We start from the raw sequence: 20,802 nt of genomic DNA, 5'->3' as shown, positions 1-20,802 counted from the left end.
TTGTGTATAATTTTGAAAGATACTTCCTTGATCTTATTGTTTAGACAAAATGTATTACTGATCAACCACATTTTTTCCATTCCACATCCCTATGAAGCGATTTAAAAAATAAATAAATTAGCAGAAGGAATAGTTACATTTGTTAGTTGTGACATAAACATTTCCCAGAAAAACGAGGCAGCGCCCCCTGCCGAGCAGCTCCGGTGTGGAGGCCCTGCTCCTCTTCACTGTGACTTTTAATGAAATGGAGATTACATATTTATTTTGTTAACAAGTATAACCTGCAATATGCTCTTTAATGAAAATACATTTGATACAGGATATAAATCCTCTACATCAGACTCAAGATAATGACAACATACAAAAAACAAGCACAAATATAACGTTAAAAACTTCAATAATCTATACATAATATCACATATAACAAAATAATACAAAAATAATCTCCCATATAACCTCAAAACAATAAGAAATACAAGTCTGCAAAAGCCATTTGACCAAAAATATTCTAGTCTATTTCATTATAGTTGAGTTCACTAGACTACATCCTCTGGAAGCTCATTCCTACATTTACAGCCCTAAGTGTAAAAATGTCAGTAGTTGTATTATTATTATTATTATTATTATTATTATTATTATTATTATTATTATTATTATTATTATTATTATTATTATTATTATTAGCAGTAGTAGTAGTAGTAGGTGAAGCAGCATTTAGCTGTGATGCTGCAACAACTGGAACAAACTACCAGCAGACCTGAGATCAGCCCCAACTGTCAGCACTTTTCACGTGCTCTTTTTAAGAACTTTAAACTTTATCTATTTTCTTTTATTTGCTCTTGCTTTTAACTCTGTTTTTTGTGTTTGTTTTTATTCTGTTTTATGCTTCTCTTTAAAAAAAAAAGTTTTATCTTTATGTAAAGCACATTGAGTTGCCTTGGTATGAAATGCGCTGTATAAATAAAGATGCCTTGCCTTGTAGTAGTAGTAGTAGTTGTTGTTGTAGTAGTAAATGACCGTGTGTATCTGTGACTATGAGTGAGTCTGATCAGAGACAAACACCTGTCGGTCACTGTGAATAAATGTTGAATAAACCATAATAATCCTTCAGGTTCATGTTAGTAACTCTTCACTGACTCTATTAGAAATATTTTGACTGAACAGTATTACCCTTGTCAACTAAAATGTTACAATGTTGTGGAAGCAAGAACGATTAGAAAGTGATATTTGTCTTATCCTGTCCCTCAGAAAACGAAAGAGATCACGTTTAAAATACTGAATGACATTTATCCATCAAACCACTTCCTACATATTAGATTTAATTTGGATAATAATATGTTTGGTTTTTGTGAGAATGATATCGAAACAGTAGAACATATTTTCTTTGAATGCGAGTATGTTGTACAATTTTGGACTTCATTTCAAAACTGGCTGTTATCTAAACACATTAAATTGGATGTGGATCAAGGTTGGACTACAGTTAAAGGAAAAGAACGTGGACTTTTTGGTGAACATTTTAATTTCCCTTGGAAAACATTTCATCAACAGATGTAAGTACCTCAAAGTGAAACCCCACTTCAATGGATGGATAAACCAACTCAGAATGAATACAAAATATTTGCATTACATGAAAAGCAAAAATGCCCTAAAGTTATTTTCTTTGTGGACTTATTTACTATTGTGGACTGAGACCCTCACGTTCTCTTTTCTTTCTGTTCTTAATTGATCAAGATAGCTGATTCAGCACTGTGCATTTATCTATTACCAATGTGCCTTTAATGTTTGTAATGTATTTTGAAGATACTTCAATAAAAAAAAAAAAAATAAAAAAAACCTGTTGACTGCCTCTTCCCCGCCGGCCGCCGCCAGGTGTCGCTGCGGCGCTGCCCCCGTTGCATGCCGGGTAGCAGGTAATGGCTGCGGTCTGTGCGGAGGAATGAAGCGGCTGACCGCTGCCTGTTTCCCTGCTCTACCCGCACTGTCTGCGGCCTCAGGACTTTCAGCAGAGCGGAGCGGCCCCTGGTTCTGAGCTATGAGGTAAACACCGGCCGGCCGACCCGGGTTAGGACCGGTTTAGCCCGGGTCAGCCCGGGTTTAGCCCGGGTTTAGCCCGGCTAGGCAGCAGGCTGTCAGGACAGAGCGATGCTAGCCGGCTAACTTAACGGCTAATGTAGCTTAGCTTAGCCCAGCCCGTGTTAACCTGGTGGAGCTTTAGCATCAGTTAGCTCCGCTGTTAGCTCCGCCGTTAGCCGGGCTGCTCACTGACAGCAGCGCAGCGTTAGCACGGGAGCTGCCTGATTAGCCCCAGAACTTAAAAGGTACGTCATTTAAACCGTAACGTCATCGTCTGAGTGTGACGTAGGCAGTGACGTAGCTGTCACTGCGCTGCGGAGCAACGTTCACCCGCTACATGCTAACGTTAGCCTGTTAGCCTGTTAGCCGGTCGGCCTGGGGACTGAGGTCAGCTGACAGGTCTGTGTGTGTGTGTGTGTGTGTGTGTGTGTGTGTGTGTGTGTGTGTGTGTGTGTGTGTGTGTGTGTGTGTGTGTGTGTGATGTATAGATGAATGCAGGCAGCTTCATATTGATGATCTACCTGATAGTTTGACTCTGCTTCAGATGCTTCACTTCACCTTCACAGAACATAAACATGATATTTAAGATAAAAACCAGACAGACTCTTTAGGTTTGGAGATTAAATAGTTACTACGTCACCTGGAGGCAGTGGCGGGAATAACAGCGTTACCGACAGCAGCACTACCCTCTTCAGTAACAGTAATCCAGAAAGTTACTGTTACTCCGTTACAACTCTGTTACCGTTACTGACAATAAGATGAACCGCTACTTGAGTCAACAAGTCCTGTCTCTAAATGATAACACACCTGTTAGTACGTCAAAAAACACGTTTGTTTCAGTTCATCAACTGGTCAGAAAAAGCTGTTTATCAGGAACTAGCCAACACCAGTATCCCTCCACACAGGCCCCTGTCTGGTAAATTCATGCAAAACCACTGATGGTAACGAACCTACTGCTATGGCTATAGGGATTATGGCAATGGGCCAGTTTGTCAAAATGTTGAACTATCCCTTTAAGTTGAAGGAGATCAACAAGATGTCATTTCAGGTAACAGGACACATACGACCTGTAGCCCGAGTCCATGACCAGCAGATAGACACCATCCTTTCGACTGTGCGTGCAGTAACAAGGGAGATAGAGCCATATTGCCGTAATTAGCTTAGCTCAAACACTGGAAGTGTATGGGTAGTGTTAGCCTGCCTCCACCTAAAGTCGCTAATTAGCTTAGCTCAAACACTGGAAGTGTATGGGTAGTGTTAGCCTGCCTCCACCTAAAGTCGCTAATTAGCTTAGCTCAAACGCTGGAAGTGTATAGGTAGTGTTAGCCTGCCTCCACCTAAAGTCGCTAATTAGCTTAGCTCAAACGCTGGAAGTGTATAGGTAGTGTTAGCCTGCCTCCACCTAAAGTCGCTAATTAGCTTAGCTCAAACGCTGGAAGTGTATAGGTAGTGTTAGCCTGCCTCATACCTAAAGTCGCTAATTAGCTTAGCTCAAACGCTGGAAGTGTATAGGTAGTGTTAGCCTGCCTCCACCTAAAGTCGCTAATTAGCTTAGCTCAAACGCTGGAAGTGTATAGGTAGTGTTAGCCTGCCTCCACCTAAAGTCGCTAATTAGCTTAGCTCAAACGCTGGAAGTGTATAGGTAGTGTTAGCCTGCCTCCACCTAAAGTCGCTAATTAGCTTAGCTCAAACGCTGGAAGTGTATGGGTAGTGTTAGCCTGCCTCCACCTAAAGTCGCTAATTAGCTTAGCTCAATCGCTGGAAGTGTATAGGTAGTGTTAGCCTGCCTCCACCTAAAGTCGCTAATTAGCTTAGCTCAAACACTGGAAGTGTATGGGTAGTGTTAGCCTGCCTCCACCTAAAGTCGCTAATTAGCGAAAAAAGTTAGTTTTGCATAATATGTCCCCTTTAATAAAAAATAGATTTTTGAAGATTATGAATCGACTCTATCGAATCTAACCTCCTCCTCCTCCTCCTCCTCCTCCTCTGCAGGAGCGGCGTCCTGTTCCCTCGTGGCGTCCCGGCTCTCGGACTATGCTGTGTCTGTTGTCCACTGGGTGGCGCCGCCTCCTGAGCCGAGCTCGCCCCCCCCACTTCACCGCTCAGTCCGTCGCCATGTACGCCACCACTCGCCTCTACGGCGGCGGCGGCGGCGGCGGGAGCGGGGGAGGAGGAGGAGGGGGAGGGGGAGGGGGAGGGGGAGGAGTCAAACCGGGGCGGAGATCGATGGAGGCGCCACACCTTAACCCCCACCCCCAACCCCACGCCCACGCCGCCGCCCCTCCCCCCTCCTACCCGCTGTACCGGCCCGACGCCGCGGCCGCGCACCGAGCGGCACACTACCACCACCACTACCCCCCCCACCCCCACTCCCACCCGCCGCCGCCGCAACCGCACCACATGGCCCCGCCCACGCTTCCGCCGCCGCACCACTACCAGCACCACGCCCACTTCCACGCCTACGGGGGGGGGGCAGTGGCGGCCTCGGGCGGCGGCGGCAGGAAGAAGACGTGGAACTTCATCCATGAGAAGATGAGCTACGACACGTTCTTCACCATGAAGCGGCTCATCGAGCGCTCGCGGCGCCCGGACGAGGTCCTGCGCTGGGTCACGCAGAACCCCGCCAAGATCTCACACAACCACTACCCTGTCGCTCTGCAGAAGATCGGCCAGCTGCTGCAGAGCACGCCGCCGTTACCGCCGCCACCACGGGTCGCCGGGGGGGACGACCCCGAGGCCGCCGCCGTGGGGGGCGGGGCCGACGGCGGCGGTGGCGACGGACGACAGATCCTGGAGCATCAGGACTTTCAGACTCTGTGCAACGCCATCGTCAACGACTGCTCCAAGTTCGACAACTTCAGTATCGTCAACTGTCTGTACGCCGTCGCCGCGCTCGGTGAGTCACCTGACCTCACACCTGGGCTGTGTCCTAAACCCCCCTAAATGAAGTAGTGACCGGTGTAGCTACCAAATAAATGCAGTAGTGACCGGTGTAGCTACCAAATAAATGCAGTAGTGACCGGTGTAGCTACCAAATAAATGAAGTAGTGACCGGTGTAGCTACCAAATAAATGAACTAGTGACCGGTGTAGCTACCAAATAAATGCAGTAGTGACCGGTGTAGCTACCAAATAAATGCAGTAGTGACCGGTGTAGCTACCAAATAAATGAAGTAGTGACCGGTGTAGCTACCAAATAAATGAACTAGTGACCGGTGTAGCTACCAAATAAATGCAGTAGTGACCGGTGTAGCTACCAAATAAATGCAAGTAGTGACCGGTGTAGCTACCAAATAAATGCAGTAGTGACCGGTGTAGCTACCAAATAAATGCAGTAGTGACCGGTGTAGCTACCAAATAAATGAAGTAGTGACCGGTGTAGCTACCAAATAAATGCAGTAGCGACCGGTGTAGCTACCAAATAAATGAACTAGTGACCGGTGTAGCTACCAAATAAATGCAGTAGTGACCGGTGTAGCTACCAAATAAATGCAGTAGTGACCGGTGTAGCTACCAAATAAATGCAGTAGTGACCGGTGTAGCTACCAAATAAATGCAGTAGTGACCAGTGTAGCTACCAAATAAATGAAGTAGTGACCAAATAAATGAAGTAGTGACCGGTGTAGCTACCGAATAAATGAAGTAGCGACCGGTGTAGCTACCAAATAAATGCAAGTAGCGACCGGTGTGGCTACCAAATAAATGAAGTAGTGACCAAATAAATGCAGTAGTGACCAGTGTAGCTACCAAATAAATGCAGTAGTGACCGGTGTAGCTACCAAATAAATGAAGTAGTGACCGGTGTAGCTACCAAATAAATGAAGTAGTGACCAAATAAATGCAGTAGCGACCGGTGTGGCTACCAAATAAATGAAGTAGTGACCAAATAAATGCAGTAGTGACCAGTGTAGCTACCAAATAAATGCAGTAGTGACCGGTGTAGCTACCAAATAAATGAAGTAGCGACCGGTGTAGCTACCAAATAAATGAAGTAGTGACCGGTGTAGCTACCAAATAAATGCAAGTAGCGACCGGTGTGGCTACCAAATAAATGCAAGTAGCGACCGGTGTAGCTACCAAATAAATGCAGTAGTGACCGGTGTAGCTACCAAATAAATGCAAGTAGTGACCGGTGTAGCTACCAAATAAATGCAAGTAGTGACCGGTGTAGCTACCAAATAAATGCAAGTAGTGACCGGTGTAGCTACCAAATAAATGAAGTAGTGACCGGTGTAGCTACCAAATAAATGCAAGTAGTGACCGGTGTAGCTACCAAATAAATGAAGTAGCGACCGGTGTAGCTACCAAATAAATGCAAGTAGTGACCGGTGTAGCTACCAAATAAATGCAAGTAGTGACCGGTGTAGCTACCAAATAAATGAAGTAGTGACCGGTGTAGCTACCAAATAAATGAAGTAGCGACCGGTGTAGCTACCAAATAAATGCAGTAGTGACCGGTGTAGCTACCAAATAAATGCAAGTAGTGACCGGTGTAGCTACCAAATAAATGAAGTAGTGACCGGTGTAGCTACCAAATAAATGCAAGTAGTGACCGGTGTAGCTACCAAATAAATGCAAGTAGTGACCGGTGTAGCTACCAAATAAATGCAGTAGTGCAGCAGCCTCAATAAATGTGTCCAGCTGCCAGAGTTGTCCGGTCGCGGCTTCCACAGACTCCCAAAACAAACCTCAGTTTATAACAAACGTTATAAACTGACCACAGACTCTGGATAGCGAGGCTAATTTCTGTTAGACCGTTTATGGTGTTTTACATTGTACGTTAGCATTAAGCTAGCGGACTTTATGCTTAGTTGTGACACTGGCTGTGTGTGTTTTGAACGTTGTTTCAAACTACGTGGGTTTGATTGAACATCTTTGATTCTTAAATATATATATTACTGCTTAATAAATTGCTTTACTCCTCTTTTTATGTTGGTACATCCGTAGGTCTACGCTACACCGGCCGTTACCGTGGTGGTATCCATGGTACCTACACCGGCCGTTACGATCGCGGTCGGAACATTTTAACTGTGCGGCGGAGTAGTGTCTGAAAGTGTTTTTTTATTTGACCAGTGAGTTACTATATAGTCACTATATTGAATTCACTATATAGTGAGTAGGGAGGAGGGAATGAGGGAGTGATTTCGGACACAGCCCTGGTCACACACCTGACTGGTCTCTTTAAGCCCCGCCCCTCAGTCACCTGCTTGGCCTCTGACTCTATATCTATGGTCTCTCCTGCAGGTCTGCCCAGCGACTCCCCGGTGGTGCAGGTGCTGGAGGCGGAGTCTCAGTCCAGACTGAACCAGTTCAACCAGAAGGACGTGTCGATGGTGTTCAGCTCCAGCATGAAGCTGCACCCGGGCAGCCAGCACCCGCTGACCGAGGCCTGTCTGTCCGGCCTGGAGAAGAACCTGGAGCGGGAGCGCCACCCACAGACGCTCTTCCTGCTGCTGTCCTACTACCGGCTCAAGTGGCGCTCGCTGCAGGAGCCGGCTGCTGCTGCTGCTGCTGCTGCCGGCAGCGCCACGAACACCGCCAACAACACCACACCTCCAAACCCAGAGCAGCTGCTCGCCAACAGGTGAGACAGACCACCTGTTGTGTGTGTGTGTGTGTCTGTGTGTAGGGGTGGGAATCTTTGGGTGTCTCACGATTGAATTCCGATTCTTACTGTGCGTTCACACCAAAAGCTTCCAAAGCGTCAAAAATAGGGGTGGGCAAAAATATCGATATGGCAATATATTGCAATACTTTATATCGCGATACGATATCGATATTCAATATTTAAATATTGATTTTTGGGGGGGGCTTTTGATGCCTTTATTGATAGTATAGTTGAGAGAGACGGAGAGAGGGGGGATTGAGGACTGTAGCCTCTACATGAGGCGCCTCCTCAACCTCCTGTTCCACTCGATGCCCCCCAATATCGATATCTTTTCAAATAATAAATCCTGTTTCAGACGTAAATCCAGTACGACTTCTGCACCTCTGCTCCGCGAGGTGTCACTGTGCTGCTGCCTCAGACAGTGTGTTGTTCATGCAAATATGTTGTTGTAACTTGCACTTGTATAAAATGGCATGGATAATGTGAATTACATTGTTTTGACTCAGTTTGTCCCATAAATTATCACTATCATCTGATGTACATACAACTCGGATTTTAAGATGCATAATGCCTTTTACATTTTTCAGTGAACTATGTAGAATATCGTAGAATATCGCAATATATTGCAAAATTTAGATATCGCAATATTGTATCGTATCGTGACTCAAGTATCGTGATGCGTATTGTATCATGAGGTCCTATACCCACCCCTAGTCAAAAACGCTCGAGGCTGGGCTTCAGACAAAACAGCTTCCAAAAGGGCAAATATTTTCAGCCGCTTTGGCCGCTCGTCAGGTGACTGACGTCAAAGTTCGATCGCGTTGGTCATTGGGGCCGAAATACAAAAAAAAAGAAAAAAAAGGAGCCGACGGACATCTCTATTCTGACAGGCTGCCGCTGAACCGCGTCATAGCTAATTACCCTAAAGTTAACCAGGGCTCAATTTCTCGTCTGAAGCTTTGGACGCTCAGTGTCGCCGGGTTCTCATTGAAAATGAATTGACTTCCGGCGTTTTGACACTTTGGAAGCTTTTGGTGTGAACACACAGTTACGGGTCACGATTCGATTCAAAATCGATTGTCGATTCAAAACGATTCTTGATTTTTATTTTTGCGATTTTTAGTTTGCTTTTATAACACCAGACTATGTGAAAAAGTTGAGTGATGATGATGTCTACAGACTAGTATATCAGGAGCCATATTTCCCCCCAAAAAATGCACATCACATGTTGCAGGTTCATTCAGCAGCAATATATTTGAACCATTTTAAAGTAAACTGCTACAGCGCTCTGTACGGGAGCCTGTGAGGGCGCGTATTGAGACGGAGGTAACGTGAATAAAAATCTATTTCTGAGGATTATGAATCGATCCAGAATCGTAGAGGATAAGAATCGTGATTCTTACATGGATCGATTCTTTTCTCCCACCCCTATCTGTCTGTCTGTGTGTGTGTGCTACATGTGAGTCGTTCAGTAACTCTGACGTCAGTGTGTGTGTGTCCAGGAAGATCCTGCGTCTGGTCAAACACACTCTGGCGAGCGTCAGCGGCGTGCGTGACCAGGAGATGGCGCTGTTGGACGAGATGCTGGCGGCGTGCGCCCGCGAGGCGAGCAACAAGAGTCTGGAGCTCATCTTCAGCTCTCACCTGTTCTACCAGAACCGCCAGGAGAAGTTCATCAGCAGCCTGGCAGGTGAGCCCCGCCCCCGCCGCTGATGTTTAGTTTAGTTTAAGAAGTTTATTTGTATCAGGGACAATGTACAGGATAACATTAGTCTGGAAATGAGAGGAGATGCCTTGTACCGGATTTATCTGACTAGCTACTTTCCATCCGTCGTCCCTGGGCCGGTGAATAAAAACAATAGAAAGGTGAGAATTATCAATTTACACAGCGTTCTAAACATCCATACACATACATAATACACCCTCTCACTCATCACAAACACTCAGGACATAGTCCTCTTTCATATCAGAAAGAAACATACAGTTATTAAAATACTTCACACTTTGCCAAGGTTAAAAATAATTTAGGCTCATGTTTAATGATTAATGCTGACATGACTGATTTCTTAGGATCCATTGTTTGACTTCCCGGGAGAAAACATTGAAGTCTGTAGCTACAAAGTTTCAGATTAGTTGGAAGATTGTTCCATGATTTGACAGATTTAAAAGAAAAGGCAGATTGAGCAAAGGCAGAGCTACGCTTAGGGATGTTACAATCTCCACTTGAGACAGATCTTCAAGCTCAGAGCAGAGTTTAACAAAGGTTTTCAGTGGGGCAACATTATGAATTATTTTGTACACTAGACGGACATTAGAATACATCATTAAATTATCAAAGCTAAGCATTTTATATTTGTTCAGTATTTCACAGTGATGATACTGTCGTGACTTTCTGTCTAATATTTTCAGAGCTTGTTTGTGTAGTGACCTGATGGGTTTCAGGACAGATGGACGGTAACACTTTACTGTAATAGGTATTCATCAGATTGACATAACACTGTCATAAACATCAATGAATACTTATGACAGCTGTGGTTAAGTGTCATTCGGTAAGTTATGTCACTTTTGATGCAAAGTTGACATTGTTGGAGATGTTTTTGTTCTGACAACTTGACATAAAGACAATTTAAACTGTCATAGCAGACCTAATGGACAAACTTTAACAATGATGTCAAGTTGTCAGAACAAAAACATCTCAAACAATGTCAACTTTGCATCAAAAGTGACATAACTTACCGAATGACACTTAACCACAGCTGTCAGAAGTATTCATTGATGTTTATGACAGTGTTATGTCAGTCTTATGAACACGTATTCTAGTAAAGTGTTACCATGACATCCCCTGAGGGGCGGAGCCTCCATGTGACCTGTTCTCTGTCTCCGTCAGAGGAGCTGCCTAAGAAGGTGGACAGCATCACGCCGTACACCATGGCCCTGATCGCCAAGTACATCGCTCGCCACCGCCTCAGAGAGACACGCCTCCTCGACACCATCGCAGACTTCCTGGTGAAGAAGGCCGAGTACCTGGACAGTAAGGTGAGGCCTAAATGCCTGATTTTGCGGCCACATTTTGAAAAAATTGCAGTGCATGTTGCGATGTTTTAAACACTTTTGTTGCGATTAAATTGCGGGAGACAGCGAAAGTTGCAAAAAAAAAGTTTTGAAATGTCACAAAATAATGTGAGGTCCAATAGGAACAAAAACCTACATACAACCTACCTGCTTATAGGGACCTGATAACAATTATGACACAACAAAGGAAAATTGACATAAAGACAAAATAAAAATAGAACGAAATATAATAAAACAAAATAAGATGATTGAAAAGTAACGCATTCTAATCACTTCTCATTCTAATCCTGTGTCTTGTAAGCCCTTATAGGCTGGGCGCCTTAATTGGTGCACGATACGTAAATATATATTCGTTCATTCATTCATTCACTTCTCCTTGCTCACGTCGCTGTCGCTGTCTGGGAGCTGAAGGGGTTCTGTCGTGGTTCTGTAATTTCAAACGGCGACACAAGTTTGTGGGTCTGAGTGTCGTGATTTCGGTTGTGATACAGGTATTATTCCAGGCTCAGTGTCCTCAGGTGTGTCATGTCCCCCCCCAGGTGATCCAGAAGCTGGTGTTCCCGTTCAGCAGGATGAGCTACCGTCCCGTGGGCGAGCAGCAGTTCTTCTCCCGGCTGGAGGAGGTGGTGGAGCTGAAGGCGCTCAGCTCGCCGCTCGCCACCGTCAACATCCTCATGTCTCTGTTCCAGCTCGGACACTTCCCGGGCCTCGTGCTGCACCGCGTCTTCTCCTCCGCCTTCATCAGCAACGTCACCAGTCAGTACCAGTAGAACCAGTAGAACCAGGGCCGGCCCCTGACATAAACCCTCTATGCGGTTGTTTAGGGCCACAGCCGTTAGGTGGGGGGCCACATGATCAGAAAGGTACCGGGGTTCATCAAGTCATTTAAACATCCTGAGGTCTGCACGTGCAGCTATGAGCTTTATATGTAATGTGAAGTCAATATTCAGCTTCTTTTATCTCACATTTGAGACATTTGGTGAAAATAGAACGGCAGAATGACAACATTTGTGCTCAAAAAGCAATCTTACAAAATGTCATTTTAGACTTGTTTTCTACACTTATCTATTACTGTATTCATATCCTATTTCAAGCACCAAAACAGTTCATTCTCATGACTGAAGGAGTGTTTTCACAAGGGATTGGACATTTTTCAAAAAGCAGACCTCAAATTTCCAGCATTTGGCCTAAATTATTTCTTTCTACAGTGTTGTAGGACAAACTGGCCTCAGTGTGCTTACAGCGGAGGTTCTAATATTTAGACATGAAACACTTGAGTATTGTTACATCTGCAAGTATCTTAAAAAGATACATTTAAGAAAATATGTAAAAGTGGAGAAAATGGCCTCAAACCTCAGAGGGATAAACACGTCTGTGTTCAGTTTTAACCAGTGATTTGGTGTTTGTGCTTAGAGTGCAGGGCCACAAACAAAAACCTTGTTTAGGGGGCCACCAACATCCTAGGGCCGGCCCTGAGTAGAACTGCTGCTCACCTGTCGTCTCCCCACAGACAGCCCGTACGCGCTCATCGTGCGGCGCTACCTGTCTCTGCTGGACGCCGCCGTGGAGCTGGAGTACCGCGACTACACCGGGCCGCGGCTGCAGGACGCACACAAGGTCCTGATGTTTGACCACGCCCTGACGGCCGACGAGGTCAACCGCAAGTACAGGTACGTAGGCACAGTGGTGGACAGAAACAGAGTAAATTGACTTGAGTACTGTACTTAAAGGGATAGTGTCATTTTTTTAAAGTGGGGTTGTATGATCTCCAAATAGCCCCTAAGTACTTTAATTGCAGTAGAAGACTCTCTGCACTCCTCCCGTTAGCAACACCAGCCCATAATAGCCCTGCCCAGAGATTTACAACATACAGTGTTGTGAACAGACCCAAAGAAACGGCCTATTTTCACGACCTAAAAGAGGTTTTACCTGAAAAAAAATACACAGTTCCATTGTTCACTATAATATAATTTTTTCCAGCCCTTCAAAGTGCAGGAAAAACACAGTTTTTATTTGGACCTAACCAACTGCTGATCGGCGGGTGCTAACCCTGGGCGGAGGGATACGTGAGTTGGTTAGGTCCAAATAAAAACTGTGTTTTTCCTGCACTTTGAGGGGCTGGAAAAAATTGCACTCCTCCCGTTGCTAACGGGAGGAGTGCAGAGAGTCTTCTACTGCAATTAAAGTACTTAGGGGCTATTTGGAGATCATACAACCCCACTTTAAAAAAATGACACTATCCCTTTAAGTACATATCCAGAGGATTTGTACTTTACTTGAGTATTAGATTTCTTTGGTACTTATTACTCTACTTGAATACATTTCCAAGACAAATATTTGTACTTTTACTGGAGTTAATTAGTAGTACGGCTGAAAAGTACTGGTTACTTTCAGGTCTTTTTCTAAAATCCTATTGGACACAAGCTGTGTCAGAGAAGGAAACCCTAACCCCTAAAAGCAGCACATCAGTGCAGCTGCTTTCAAAGAGTTCATTCTCACTAACAAGAGTTAAAAGCTCCTTACATTCATTTACAAACTATTAGAGTCATTCATTGATGTGGAGAATAAGACATTTGTTTCCCTCAGCTACAAAGGTCTGGTGGCCGAGGCGTTACGTCAGCTGGTCGGAGAACAGAACTACAAACAGGACGAAGTACTGGCTCCAGGATACTACACAGGTACTACACTCAGAGTACTACAGCGCTACACATTACTACAGAGTACTACAGTACTACAGACTCTTGACTGCAAAACTAGTTTACCCTTGGGTATCAATAAAATAACCTGAACCTGAGATTACTAGAGTACTAGTTTGTCTTCTGGGCAAAGAGGTGGGGAGCAGTGTGCAATTGCACAGTAAAACACCTTAGAGCCGGCCCGGCAGAGGGTTCAATCCGGCCCTCAGGATGAATTTGCCAACTGTGAAAATTACAGAAGACATACTGTAAGAGGCATAATATTGTTGAAATTGCACATTTAATCAAGAAATGTCAAGTTGGTTTGTAAAAGAATAGTTCATTAAAGCAGAAGTGAGTGATATATTTGTGTTAATATAAGTCTTAAATAGTTATATCTTCCGACAGCAATCACTTATATAGAGTGTTTGGACTGAAACACGGGTCTGTCAGTCCCTCTGCTCTGCTCTGAGCCGAAGAGAAAACATTTATCGTATCCTACAGTTTTTATCCAATGAGGAGAGAGAACGGCATGCAGGGCTGTGTGTGCAGCCAAGGAACGCCGTGAATGTGGTGACGTAGGGACGAGGACTGTTATGGTGCGTTCAAGGAAACTCGTAACTCGTGTTTTTCCGACCTGTGAAGTCGTACCAGTTCGATCTGGTACGAGTTCACGGGTCAGAAGTTACGAGTGGCCGTTATAGTGACTTTCACAGGTAAAACAGGTCGGAGAAACACGAGTGGGTTGCCTGGAACGCTACAAAGTCGTAAGTCGTGACTTGAAGCTGTAATTTACGATTTCAAAAGCCTGCCTGGAACGCAGCATTAGCGAAAACGACCGGATCGCTTACTTCTGCTTTAACTGTAAACATCTTAATAATTCACTAAAACAAAGGGAACAATTCAATGTTCTTTTTATTTATATGGTATCATGCTTTCATTTTACTGGTCCGGCCCACTTGAGATCAGATTGCGCTGTTTGTGGCCCCTGAACTAAAATGAGTTTGACACCCCTGACTTAGAGGGAACAGAGCTTAACGGGACAATAAAGTTTATCTTATCGTATCGTAACGTGGTTGTGACCGGTTCTTTCTTTCAGACTTCCTGCTGTGGATGGACGGTTCTGGTCGGGTTCTACCGATCCGGTCTGGACCCGGTCTGGCCCTGAGCATCGTCTCTCCGGCCTGCGTCGCCGTGGCGTCCAAGTCGGCCGACGGAGCGGTCGCCGTGGTGACGTCAGAGTTCCAGAGGTTCTCTCCCTTCGCGGCGGCGGAGGATGAAGTCGGCGGCGGTGGGGAGCGGCCGGGCGAGGCCCTGGGCGGCGTTGCCACGGAGACGACGCGGTCCTTCATGGGCCAGCAGCTGCGCGGCCCCGTGGCGGCGGCGGTCCGGGCCGGTGTCGCCGGGGGCAACGGGCCGCTGGACTACGGCGCCTACTACATCCCCGCTGCAGAGTTCTACTGCAGCCTGGCCAAGGAGCAGTCGCTGGAGAGTCAGGACAGCTCCACGCTCAGCAGCCCCCCCTCGGACGCCGCCGCCCCCCCGGGACCCGCCGCCGCCACGGGGGGGGCACCGGGGGGGCCGGGGGCCGCGGGGGGGGCGCCCGGCGACTCGCTGTTCCAGTTCTCCATCGGGAAGATCCTGGAGGACGAGGGGGGGCCGGGGGGGGCAGCAGCGGGGGGGCGGGGCTCGGACTGTGAGCTGCCGGCGTTCTACGAGGGCATGGCGTATCCAGAGGGGCCGGGGGCCGAGCCGGGCCCCTCGCCCCCCACAGGGAACCGACCAGAACCAGAGAACCCCCCCCCGGACCAGAGGCAGCTCCACAGGTCAGAACCAGAGAACAGAACCTAGAGGACGAATCTCCTTGTTGTTTACATTCTACTTCCGGGTAGAAAACCAGCTGTAATGTGAATGAGATCAATAGTAACGAACGAGAGTTTAGCTATATATCATATTTTTCACGCCCTATCACCGTTTAGACAAATCTGAAATGATTGAAGAAACATTACTATGCATGTGTGTGTGTTTTGTGTTGCTGTGTGTTGTATTTATTCAGTTTGGGGGAATCACGGTGTCTAGAAAGCATCAGTGGCTCAGCTGACAGGGACAACTAACGGTAGCTAAGCTAACGGTAGCTAAGCTAACGGCGGTAGCTAAGCTAACAGCAGGACGTCAGCTGTTAAAACCCTCCCGTTGTGGGACACGACATGAAACTACTCCAGTTAGCTCAGTCATGTTGGAACTCAGATATCCGCTGGAGAAAATATTTTTTCATGGAGCGTTTATTGAGTCACTGAGTTATTAAAGTTAAACAGGTAGCTAACCGTTAGCCCGGCTAATCTATGATAACCATGACTAATTACAAAAATGTGCACACATAAATAGTAATGTTTGTCCAATCATTGGTTTTATAGACTTTACAAACATCAGATTAGTCTAAACGGTGATATAGTGACATGAAAAATTAGATAAATATAGTGAAACTCTCGTCCATCACTATTTAGACTAATCTGATGTTTGTAAAGTCTATAAAACCAATGATTGGACAAACATTACTATTTCTGTGTGCACATTTTTGTAATTAGTCATGGTTATCATCCCACAACGGGAGGGTTTTAACAGCTGACGTCCTGCTGTTAGCTTAGCTACCGCCGTTAGCTTAGCTACCGTTAGCTTAGCTACCGTTAGCTTAGCTGCCGCCGTTAGCTTAGCTACTGTTAGCTGTCCCTGTCAGCTGAGCCACTGATGCTTTCTAGACACTGTGATTCCCCCAAACTGAATAAATACAACACATAGCAACACAAAACACACACACAGAAATAGTAATGTTTCTTCAATCATTTCAGATTTGTCTAAACGGTGATAGGACGTGAAAAATATGATATATAGCTAAACTCTCGTTCGTTACTATTGATCTCATTCAAATTACGTGCTGGTTTTCTACCCGGAAGTAGAATGTAAACAACAAGGAGATTCGGTCGATCCACCACTTTCCAGAGAATGCCGCTGGGTGTCGCCATCATAGACTGGTTGATAGACATCGGCCGTGATGACTTTATTTATAATCATCACATAATTTTAATGAGAACAATACGGACGAGGTTTTAGCTTTATGTCACATTTTCACGTCACTATATCACCGTTGTGACTACTCTGATGTTTATGAAGTCTATAAAACCAATTGTTGAACAAACATTTTAGATTAGCTGGGCTAACCGTTAGCTGTTAGCCGTTAGCAGTGTCAATAAACAATAACTCAATAAACGGCCCATGAAAAAAACATTTTTCCAGCGGATATCCTAGTTCCAACATGACTGAGCTAACTGGAGTAGTTTCATGTCGTGTCCCACAACGGGAGGGTTTTAACAGCTGACGTCCTGATGTTAGCTTAGCTGCTGCTGTTAGCTGTCAGCAGCAGCTAAGCTAACAACTACGACAACCATGACTAATTACAAAAACGTGCACACAGAAATAGTAATGTTTGTTCAATAATTAGTTTTATAGACTTAACAAACATCAGATTTAGTCAAAATGGTTTTGGCAGCCCGGAGCCCCCACATCTGGTACCTACACCGGTGGCTAACGCTACCAGTTAGCCGCTCGCTAGAACCGGTGGCTAACGCTACCAGTTAGCCGCTCGCTAGAACCGGTGGCTAACGCTACCAGTTAGCCGCTCGCTAGAACCGGTGGCTAACGCTACCAGTTAGCCGCTCGCTAGAATGCTAATACGGAGTGAAACGGAAGTTGAAAACCCACTTCCGTTGTGGTGTGATGCAATGGATCATGGGAAAATAAAGTGGTGGATAGAGCAGAACCTTTAGAACAGAACTGACCCGGTTGTCTCGGTCCTCCTCTCTCCTCAGGGTCGTCATGTCCGTCAACGACAAGTGGCACTACTGCCACAACTCTGAGGTTCTGGTCGGGTCCAGAGCCATGAGAGACCGACACCTGAGGCTGCTGGGATACGTCATCCTGCAGGTATAAGGGTCTTTTACATCCTCACTCTGTCTTCTTATGTTTTCAATTCATGAATCTTTTGTACCTTATTTCTATTGTCTCTATTTGTTACTGATCACCAGGGCCGTTGTATAGGGGAGAAAGGTGATGATAACTCTAGGGGCCCAGCGCCCAGTGGGGCCATAAAAAACCCCAGTAGTCTAATCTTTGTATGACTGATTTATTCTGCGTAAGACCCTGACTAATACTCATAGTACACTGTAAAAACTCTACATCTTTCCAAGAATATTTGTCTTATTTCTTGTCCAAATGTCTCATTTCTAGTCAAAACTAATCTCTTTCCACTTAAAATAAGACTCATCACCTAAAAATTAACTTGTTTTTAGATCATTTTCACTTAAATTCACAATAAATAGAAAAATCTGCCAGTGAAAGTAAGTTTTTTGTGCTTGTAATAAGGAAGAAAAACTTGCTCCACTATCAGATTTTTTCTACTTATTCCAAGTGAAAATCAGCTTGAAAGAAGTAAAAAGTGTCTAAAAACAAACTGCTTTTAATATGATGAGTCTTATTTTAAGTAGAATGAGATTTGTTTTGACTAGAAATGACATTTTGACTAGAAATAAGACAAATATTCTTGCTAAGATACTTGAGTTTTTGCAGTGTAATGCTGCATTAGCATCAAAACAAAGAAGGCTAAATAAAAAACCATAATACATACGTAGTCTAAGAAAAAAAAAGGAAAAGTTAGGGGGAGGGGCCCACTTTAGTATTCTTTAAGGGGGCCCAGAATTCATAGCAACGGCCCTGCACCATGCACCATTAATTTAAATATGTACTAACTAAACTAACTAAACTAAACTGATAAAACTGGTATTGATCGGGTTTGATGCTCAGTCTGTGTTTGTCCCCTCTCAGCTGCCGTACCACGAGCTGGAGAAGCTGAACGGCATCGAGGAGGTGAAGCAGTACCTGCACAAGAAGCTGCTGGACGTCCCACTATGACGCTCTGTGTGTGTGTGTCTGCGTGTGTGCGTGTGTGTGTGTGTGTGTGTGTGTGTAGGGGTCTCGGCTGTTTGTGTTTCTCTGTGAGGATTCACCTACTCAGTGACATCATCACGGCTACAGCTAACGATCATTTTCATTATTGATTTATAAAAAAATAATTGAATTTACAATAATAAACAGTTGTAATAACTGTATTGATCAGTTTGTCTATGAAACGTGTCCATCTTGACTCAGTTAAAGGAATAGTTCACTCATTATCTCCTCCCCCTCATGTGGACTAAGGGCTGGGAGAAGTTTCAGAGTCCTCCGTGGCTTCTCTGAGTTACAGGGGGTCTCGGCGTAGCAGTGCATGTCCATATGACGGTTGCAAATGGATACCAACTGTCTTCGTAACAAAAAGACACACCAAAAAACATCCAGATACCTCCATGCTGCTCGTATGTAATGTCCCTCTTGTATTGAAGCCCCGAAATGCGATTTCCCGACCAGGAAGAGGAGCTTCCGCTACAAAACAAGCTTGAAATATAGACTTATTTAATTTTTTTTGGGACAATTTCTCATGTTGGGGCTTCAATACCAGAGGGACATTACATACGAGCAGCATGGAGGTATTTGGATGTTTTTTGGTGTGTCTTTTTGTTACGAAGACAGTTGGTATCCATTTGCAACCGTCATATGGACATGCACTGCTACGCCGAGACCCCCTGTAACTCAGAGAAGCCACGGAGGACTCTGAAACTTCTCCCAGCCCTTAGTCCACATGAGGGGGAGGAGGAGATAATGAGTTTTGGGTGAACTATCCCTTTAAAGGTTTAGAGGTGGGTCTCACCTGGACTGAGCAGGTGACCTCACAGACTCACAGCTGAGGGACGGTGAGCACAGGCTGTGATCTGATTGGTCGCTGTGTGGATGAACAGACGTTTTTTGTCTTGGGGGCGGGAAGAGGGGGGGGGGGGGGGAGTCCCTTTTTATAATGTTTGGTAACCATGGTAACAGTTATGACGATGATGCATGTGTGGGACTCGGAGCTGCAGGTTGATGCTTTTTGGGGCTGATGGGAACTGTGGTTTCAACGTGGGGAGGGGGAGGGTGGTGTTGCCGTGGTAACGTGGCGCGTGCCAAAACGCCGGAGCGTTGTTGGCGACGGCGACGGCGACTCAGATTATTTATTTGTGTATCAGGTGACGTCAGAGGGAAGAAGCTCGTTTATATTCTATAAATCTATTAATTCAAATGTCTATAAAAGATGAAACAAACCGACTCCGCCTCCTCCTTCTTCACTTCCTGGTTGTCAGGGTTACGCCACTAAATCACCACGGTAACAGATGCTGAACTCTTTTCTCCAAGTCGTTCTAGTTCGTTTTTTTTCTCTTAGACTACGTATGTATTATGGTTTTTTATTTAGCCTTCTTTGTTTTGATGCTAATGCAGCATTACACTGCAAAAACTCAAGTATCTTAGCAAGAATATTTGTCTTATTTCTAGTCAAAATGTCATTTCTAGTCAAAACAAATCTCATTCTACTTAAAATAAGACTCATCATATTAAAAGTAGCTTGTTTTTAGACACTTTTTACTTCTTTCAAGCAGATTTTCACTTGGAATAAGTAGAAAAAATCTGATAGTGGAGCAAGTTTTTCTTCCTTATTACAAGCACAAAAAACTTACTTTCACTGGCAGATTTTTCTATTTATTGTGAATTTAAGTGAAAATGATCTAAAAACAAGTTAATGTTTAGGTGATGAGTCTTATTTTAAGTGGAAAGAGATTAGTTTTGACTAGAAATGAGACATTTGGACAAGAAATAAGACAAATATTCTTGGAAAGATGTAGAGTTTTTACAGTGTACTATGAGTATTAGTCAGGGTCTTACGCAGAATAAATCAGTCATACAAAGATTAGACTACTGGGGTTTTTTATGGGCCCCACTGGGCGCTGGGCCCCTAGAGTTATCATCACCTTTCTCCCCTATACAACGGCCCTGTCTTCAGACAATAACTGGTAAATGGTAAAATGGACTTGCACTTATATAAAGCGCTTTTCTAGTCACTCAAAGCGCTTTACACTTTTTTTGTTGCATTCACCCTTTCACACACATTCATACAGCTCTGTTCACAAACAGGCATTGGGAGATAATCATTCATACAGGCCTGTGTCCATCGGTTACAGATGATATTTCCTGTGACCACTAGTAGACGACTTCACCACTGGTTTCTCATGAAAAGCAACGGAGCAGAAAGAGCAACAGATTTCATTATATACTTAATGATTTTTATTTTATTTTGGTGTCATGCCACCACTGTGTCCATCCCCTATGGCAGTGGTTCTCAACGTGGGGTCCGGGGACCCCGAGGGGTCCTTGACAGATTTGAAGGGGTCCCCGATTTTTCTTGAAATTTTACCACTTTTTT

At 44.8% G+C, this 20,802-nt stretch overlaps 1 protein-coding gene across 1 annotated transcript; it reads left to right on the top strand.

Annotated features, from left to right (window-relative positions):
• Positions 1 to 1,899: 1,899 nt before the first annotated feature.
• On the top strand, positions 1,900 to 18,665 carry fastk (Fas-activated serine/threonine kinase). Its single transcript, XM_083991629.1, has 11 exons — positions 1,900 to 2,037; positions 4,066 to 4,969; positions 7,317 to 7,656; positions 9,183 to 9,370; positions 10,568 to 10,716; positions 11,292 to 11,508; positions 12,263 to 12,422; positions 13,339 to 13,430; positions 14,527 to 15,253; positions 17,291 to 17,405; positions 18,303 to 18,665. Exons 2-11 carry the CDS (start codon positions 4,108 to 4,110, stop codon positions 18,387 to 18,389), a joined length of 2,937 nt encoding a protein of 978 aa, XP_083847755.1. The 5' UTR covers positions 1,900 to 2,037; positions 4,066 to 4,107; the 3' UTR covers positions 18,390 to 18,665.
• The last annotated feature ends 2,137 nt before the right edge of the window (positions 18,666 to 20,802 follow it).

Source organism: Trachurus trachurus, assembly GCF_905171665.1.
Source record: "Trachurus trachurus genome assembly, chromosome: 17".
Classification (NCBI taxonomy): domain Eukaryota; kingdom Metazoa; phylum Chordata; class Actinopteri; order Carangiformes; family Carangidae; genus Trachurus; species Trachurus trachurus.
The sequence above is the reverse complement of the archived record's forward strand: the minus strand, read 5'-3'. Positions and strand labels throughout refer to the sequence as shown.